At 36.4% G+C, this 8158-nt stretch overlaps 1 protein-coding gene across 1 annotated transcript in view; it reads right to left on the bottom strand.

The window, feature by feature from the left end:
* Positions 1-4135: 4135 nt before the first annotated feature.
* gckr (glucokinase (hexokinase 4) regulator) overlaps positions 4136-8158 on the bottom strand; it is a 28883-nt gene continuing 24860 nt past the window's right edge. Inside the window, exons 18-19 of the mRNA XM_056476527.1 lie at positions 7959-8093; positions 4136-4567 (exon numbers count right to left, since the gene is read on the bottom strand). Coding sequence (XP_056332502.1) covers positions 4427-4567; positions 7959-8093 — 276 coding nt within the window. The 3' untranslated portion in view covers positions 4136-4426. The remainder of the gene's footprint in view (positions 4568-7958; positions 8094-8158) is intronic.

Genomic DNA, 8158 nt, shown 5'->3' with positions numbered 1-8158 from the left:
AGGGATTACTATGGATTGTTTCATTGTGTGGATTTGTTACTTCTAGTACCGGTTTCTCATCACGGGTCATGAAATTTCTGGTATATCACTGAAATTTAAAAAGTCAAATTCAGACACAGGGCAGCACAATGGCGCAGTGGGTAGCACAATCGCCTCACAGCAGGAAGGTTGCTGGTTTGAGCCCTGGCTGGGTCAGTTGGCATTTCTGTGTTTTATATATATATATATATATATATATATATATATATATATATATATATATATATATATATATATATATGTATGGATATATTTGTTTGTATATATATATATATATATATATATATATATATATATATATATATATATATATATAGTATGTATGTGTATGTATATATATATATATATATATATATATATATAGATGTGTGTATATATATATATATATATATATATATATATATATATATATATATATATATATATATATATATATATATGTGTCACATTTATCAGGAATCTGGTTATTGCAAATCTGATGAAATAGAAAGAATATGATTAATAGAGGTATTTAATCTGTTAAATAATGAAAATGTGTCATATAAAATAATATAAAATATTAGTCTATATAAATATAAGAAATATTTTATGTTTAACATTTTCAATTTAATTGGGTAATTATACACAAATATAAATAAACAGATAGAACCCTTAAAGGACGTTTAAGATGAAAAGCAACCAGAACTATGAATATACTCAAACAACTTTTTTCTATTGCAAATATTAATGTAGCCTATACTCTTTTTGATTTTTTTTTTTATTATTATAACTATTATTCTTTTTTTCTATGTTTTTTTTTTTTTTTTTTTACGGTGTGGATGTCATAATTGTAAGGTTTTGGTACTATTTTGATATATATATATATATATATATATATATATATATATATATATATATATATATATATATATATATATATATATATGTGTGTGTGTGTGTGTGTTTGTGTGTGTGTGTGTGTGTATATAAATAAGCTGAGTTTGAGAGTTTTATTTATTTGATAGTTTATTTCGCATTTCTTGATTGTAAAGACTAAATACAAATAAAAAGTGAACATGAATTCATGAATTTTTTTTAAGAGCCTGGAGGTATTAAAGACTTTGCAAATTCAGTTTGCAGACATTTGTGGGTACAGACATCCTTTGTGTGCGTTCTTGGAAATTTTTTCCTGGCTTTTTAATATTGTCCATATCGATATCAGAATTATATCGTATCAACCGAAATTAAGAAACATATCGTGATATAAATTTTTGCCATATCGTCCAGTCCTAGTTTTGCATTCCGGCATTTATTTTAATGGATCCGGCATTAACTTGTGCACGGTGAAGTATTGTTTCGCAGTGAAAATAAATAACGGCATAATGGCCAACCTAAATAATATTTGTATTTTCAAAACAGCATAGATGCAGTCACGCATATTTAAAATTTTTTAAAACCACAAGTAAATCTGATTAGGAGTCTGATCAAAAGAGATCTCGAGAAGATGAAGCTGCGAATGGATCGGGAGACAGACGCAAAGAAATCTCAGGTCAACCAGAAAACATGACAGAAGAGCTAATTGTGGGCTCTTCTTGAAGATTAGACTCAGTAAGTCATTTAACTTGGCACATGATGATCCATACGATTTATGTTTGTAGCTACATGTTTTTATTACCCATGACTGACTATACCATTATATATGACACAAAATAATAAAAGACCGTTCAGAAATGTGATGCTCTTTTTTGCGCTATAACCGTTTAATGACGTCATGTTCCTGGAAAACTAAAATTGTTTGGTGGACGTCGGTCACGATAACTTTTGTTTCCTGGTTTTGTTCTGGGAATTCTTCATTTACAAATTAAGCGCTGCCCTTGAAACAGAATGTGAAGGGGAAGGGCTACAAAATTTACCCCTAAGAAATGGGACGGGACTACACCACCCGCACATGTCATTGCAGTCTCTGACTTCATATGAGATTGACGATCGCGACTGCTTATTCCAGTTGCGTTTTTTTTTTTTTTCTTCAGGAAGTCACATTATCATAATGATATAATGTGGCAATAAGATCATAACTGTACTGTGTGTTTACATCGTGGCCATATTTATCTACGTAAGAAAACAACATTAAAGTTATAGCAGACACTGTAAAAAGCTCATTCCCAGCCACTAGACTTTTCTGACAGGGTGTTCCAGTGTCATTGAGTGACAGATGTTAAAGTATGTTGTTAGACTGCTAAACAGCACTACAGTATCATAGCCAAATTTAGCCCTTAACCCTACGCCTTCAAGCTAAAGAGAATTGGGACACCCCGACCCCTTCACGTAAAGGGGGGAGGGGAGGGGTGGGGGTAGAATTGGGGTTGGGTCTTAAAATCAGGGATTTTTATCTGTCATTTTTAAAATTTTGCTTACCTTTTTCCAGCGTAACTTCTGTATACAGGTTTAGTTAGTTTTGTATTTAAACTCATAGAATTGTTTATATAAACCTTATTTAATGTTTTAATCAATGCTATTTATTTGTTTATTTACTCTTTAATTTGTGTGTGTGAACTGTATATTAGTGGTGTCAAACTCAGTTCCAGGAGGGTCGCAGTTTAGTTTCAACCCAGCTTCAACACACTTACCTAGATGTTTAAAACAGGCCTGAAGGACTTAATCAGTTTGATCAGGTATGTTTAATTAGGGTTAAAACCAAACTGTGCAGATAAGTGACCCTCCAGGAACTGAGTTTGACACTTGTGATGTAGACCATTTCAATGTGGTGATGTCAACTACTTCATGCAACCCAGGCTCATTCTGAGAACGTAGTCCTGGGGACGTTTGTGGAGACCGCGAAATACGTAGCCGGGGGTACGTCCGGCTGCATTTCATTTTTTTAAGCGAACGCTGCGGGGCGGTGTGACGCCGTTCCTTTCGGCGCTTGCCGGCCGGCCGCTCGCCTCCGTGTGGAGGGCTTTCCCGCTGCAACCAGTTTGTCCGGTTAGCTCTTCGTGTACTTTGGCGGACTCGAGGCGCAGAGAGGGGCTGACCACGACGACCGGGTTCGAGTCCGGGGAAGAGCGGTTCCAGAAATCAGGTAAGAGAACAAAATCCAAAAAAATAAAGCGAACAAGTTCATCACAGGGTGAGAATGTGGTCAAAATCCGAAAACGTGGTAAAAATGAGACGAGGGCTTTTCTTTTTCTGGACGGCTTTTGTGAACCGTCATTGGTTGGGATTAGGGACGGAGGAGGGTGGGTCAGCCGATTGGCCGGTCGCACGGTCAATCATTCTGTCATCCAGGCAGGCAGAAGGTCGTTCGACAGTGGCCTCTAGCGGGTTTACGCGAGGACGGCGCGGGAGAAAGCGCTCACAGCGGCCTCTCGCGGACTCGCGAAATCAAAAACTGCAAAAATACGTACCTCCCGGGACGTATTTCGCGGTCTCCAGAAACGTCCCCGGGACTACGTTCTCAGAATGAGCCTGGGTTGACTTCATAACTGTAACAGGAGGCAATTCAATCATAACCTAACATTATAACAGCTGTCATAACATTATTTATCAATATTAGATTAGATTAGATTAGATTCAACTTTGTTGTCATTACACATGTACAAGTACAAGGCAACGAAATGCAGTTTAGGTCTAACCAGCAGTGCAATAGCAGCAAGTGCAGGATACAGGTATAAGTTATAAAGTGCAGTTATAGAGAAATGATGGTAATATTTACAGATGGATGTACTATCAACATTATATACAGGTTGTATTAGCTATGAACAGATTTACAATAAATGAATATATGTACAGGATGCTATTAATAGCAGAAGTGTGCAGATAGATAAACATAATTACAAATGTCCATGTGCTGTGGGTATGTACAGTTCAAGTAAATGAATCAGTGCAATGAATATGTGCAAACTTTAAATGTGCAAATGTTAAATAGTGCAGTGATTGTGAGGACAAATATGTGGACATTTTTGTATTCTAGCTATTGAAATTAAAAATATAAAACAGGAAATTCACTAGGACCATTGTCAATGTTTACATCCCTCCAAATGGCTATATGTGTTTAGTCTCAAAAATATGTAGGTCATAATTGTATTCCAAGTTTATTTATTTAATATTAAATGTGTTGCAGAGCATAAATGTAAGGATCTATAAGTATAATATTTATGCATCATTTTATTGTGCTTGATTTTGTGGCAGGCACGCATCTAGAATTGAATGGAGAAGTCAATGATTTAATAGGTCGGACAAAATTAATTTACTCAAAACATACCTGGGCAAAATTTAATCAATTCCTTAAAGTGTATTACATTTGCAAATTATAAATAGTTATACATCTTTCAATTATGATCAAATTTTGTACACTTTGTGAAGTATAAATGAAGGTGTGTGATATTTCTGCATCCTTGTATTTGTGTGTTCAGTCTGCAGTGCTGTTGTTTTTGGAGGAGTTGAAGCAGGCGCTCACTGCATCTCGAATCACTGGATGACCCTCTAAATGATCCTGAGCTTCAGCAAGAGTACAGCCACACTGGAGCATCAGCAGAGCCGTCGGGACCACCTGACACACAATAACAGATCAGGGTAAATCTGCCTTTTGAGTGTAATTAAGACACTACTTTTATTAATGTCTATAACATAGCTCTCTAGAATACTTGATTCTGATTGGTCAATCACAACATCCCAAGGTATGTTATTATTCGATAACCGTTTGTAAAAAAAGATCCAAAGAAATTCGGCACACTGCCACTTTAGCTCTCAAATAAGTCTTTAATGTCACAACGTTTCGAGCAACATGGTCTTCATCAGGTGATGATCTTTTTCTAGAAACGTTTGTTTTTGATCGAGCACCTGTCTTTGAGATTTTCTGATGTGCACACACTTCTGTTTTTTATTATTCGATAACCGACCAGTAAGTCTTATCGCACAGTGATAGGTGTAATAGGTGTTCTATGTCCCCAGCAGATCATACTCACACATTTTACACCTGCACTAAAATGTGTATATGCATGGGGACTTTTAATTTGGAATACGCCAGCTCAGGAACTTTGGTTACTGTTATACCATAATATAAGCATCATAAAAAGTTTATTAACTGGTTTGATTTAAATTAATAATCTTCACTGCCTGAAATACAATATAAAATGGAGTTCACGTTGGATAAAAAGCTTTGCATCAATGTCAATTGTTCCATGGAATCACTTTAAAATATGGAATTGTATATTACCCCAGTATTTTCAATGGAGTGTCACAGCTCCCCTGCTACTCCAGAGCTCTGAATTTAATCTCGTTTTAAACCTGAACAACTATATGACTGCAGGTGTATTTCATTCATTCATTCATTTTCTTTTCCGCTTAGCCCCTTTATTAATCTGGGGTTGCCACAGCGGAATGAACCGCCAACTTATCCAGCATATGTTTTACGCAGCGGATACCCTATCAGCTGCAACCCATCACTGGGAAACACCCCTTCTTTCCCATTCACACATACACTACGGACAATTTATTCATTCATTTTCTTTTCGGCTTAGTCCCTTTATTTATCAGGGGTCGCCACAGCGGAATGAACCGCCAACTTATCCGGCATATGTTTTACACAGCCAACCCCCTCCAGCTGCAACCCATCCCTGAGAAACATCCATTCACACACACACACACACACACACACACACACACACTGCAGACAATTTAGCTTACCCAATTCACCTATAGCGCATGTCTTTGGACTTGGAAACCGGAGATGATTTGTAGTGTGATTCATACCTACTGTAGATGATCTATTAGGGTTTTTTCACACCTTTATTTTTATTAAGCAGATTCATAAATAGCAGTAGATACATGTCATATGTAAAAAGCTGTATAATCTGCTGGTTTTAAACATCCAAAGGAATAATTGAATATATGTAAGCAAGCAAAACATCACCCCTATCCCCACCGAGACAACCATTTTCATTTAAATATATGTATAAAAAGGGGATGTCACTATGATATACTAACACCAAGACATACTAAAATGTACTGTCAGCTTGTTGAAACTGTAGTGCTATTTAATAGATGTTTTAATTGTTCATGCATTATTTTTATCTGCGTTGTTATTTCCTTTTCTTTATTTTGGGTAAGGATAAGGGTGATGTTTTGCTTGCTTACATATATTCAATTATTACTTTGGATGTTTAAAGGGCACCTGCCCCTTTTCCAGATTTAATATAAGTCTTTTGGGTCTCCAGAATGTGTCTGTAAAGTTTCAGCTCAAACACCCATTAGATTTTTTATTACATCTTTTATAAGTTTCTCTTTTATACCTCTGAGCATCAGGTAGCGTTTTTTGTGTACTGCTCCTTTAAGCCTTGTCCTCCCCGCCCACCGTTTGTACGTGCCTTTCAGCGTACCTCAATCTCCTCTCTCGGCTGCTTTGGACAACAGACAGACATAAAGGAAGAATATCTCACGTAACATTTGTGAGAAATACTACAGTAAGAACTTTACCAATGAGTATTTGATGCATTTGTTGTGGAGTTGCAACGATGAGTCACACGCACACACACAGATACACACACACACACACACACACACACACACACACAGATAGCGTACGCGCGTTCAGCTTTTCACTCTTTTACAGGATACGGGTTAATATCCACTGCTGTATATCCAGCCTGATCTCATGAGAAAACGTAAGTATTTTTCGTTTTGTCAGCTTAGTGGCTGATTCGTACGAGCTCGAAATTGTAAGATTTTAAAAAGGAGGTGTGGCACCTAACCCCACCCCTAAACCCAACCGCTATTGGGGGATGAGCAAATCGTACTAAATTGTACGAATTAGATCGTACAAATTCATACGAGTTAGCCACTAAATCAAAAAGTTACGAATTGCCGTGAGATTGTGTCGGGATATTTGTTATGTTAATGCACAAAATAAACCTGATTTAACGTCCACAAACCGCGATTGAAGCGTCTTCCTATATAATTGTTCTGACACGCAGCTGTGCTGATGAAGTAAAGCTGAAGTAAATCGATGTAATTCATTACACACCTGCTCTGTTTTAAAACATTTTAAACTTGTAAAACTCACTCTTGATCACGTTTGATGATGATTGATGATCATCAATCATCAGCAAACAGACCTTTTATTCCCAGTTGCTTTGCGCACATCCTGTCTTGTTAATATGATTATAAGCGTTACTACGGAGACATGTTAATATGCAGCTGTCAATCAATTCGGTGGGCGGGGGGACCGCATTCCTACGTAAAGTTGCGGTCGGTTGGAAAACCGCCCCAATTGGTCCACCGTTTTTGTGTTGTTAAAATGAAAAAAAGGACTGGGTGTGTTTATATCACCCCAATATGACGGTCTATACACTATACACATATGTCTGTCCAAACAGCTTGAAAAGTCGATTTTTTTTACCATAGGTGCCCTTTAGAACCAGAAGATTCTACTGCTTTTTGCAGTACATATGACATGTATCTACTGCTATTTATGAATCTGCTTTACAAAAATAAGGTGTGAAAAAAACCCTAATAGATCATCTACAGTAGGTATGAATCACACTACAAATCATCTGTACACTGAAAAAAGGCACAAACAAGCTATCAAATTAAGTTGAACATTACTACATTACATTTTTTGTTTGTTAAATTCAGCCCATTTAAATAGTTTGCTTCCCCTTGCCTTTAAACATTTAATAAATCCAATGAATTATTTTATTTTCAGTGTACCGTCATTCATATTAAGTGCTTATACTAAGTAACATTGTTATTTTTTAAAGAAGTAATGCAAGACTATAAATTATTTTAAAATTTAACTTCCCCCAACACTGAACATTACTAAAGCAAGCTGAAAGTGTAATCGGACCCTTCAAAAAAATGTGTTGAATAACCTGACGGTAATTAAACCTGTATTACTTCCGTCTCCAAGCACAGACATGTGAAGTATGGAAACAAGTTCTTACTCGATCCCGTCTGTTTGCTGCATCTGTGTGTTTGTGGACATCTGCTTGTGTCGTGTCTTCAGTCAGATCATCTGTACTGTAGATGACTTTCAGTAGAGTCTTTTCACAGTCTGTTCTGGATGAGCCGCTGAACCGCTGACAGTGAGAGTATATTATTAAAACCACCATCAGGAATAAAGTACACACAGGGGCTTCATTTA

The sequence above is a fragment of the Danio aesculapii genome, chromosome 17, assembly GCF_903798145.1.
Source record: "Danio aesculapii chromosome 17, fDanAes4.1, whole genome shotgun sequence".
Taxonomy (NCBI): domain Eukaryota; kingdom Metazoa; phylum Chordata; class Actinopteri; order Cypriniformes; family Danionidae; genus Danio; species Danio aesculapii.
The sequence above is the reverse complement of the archived record's forward strand: the minus strand, read 5'-3'. Positions and strand labels throughout refer to the sequence as shown.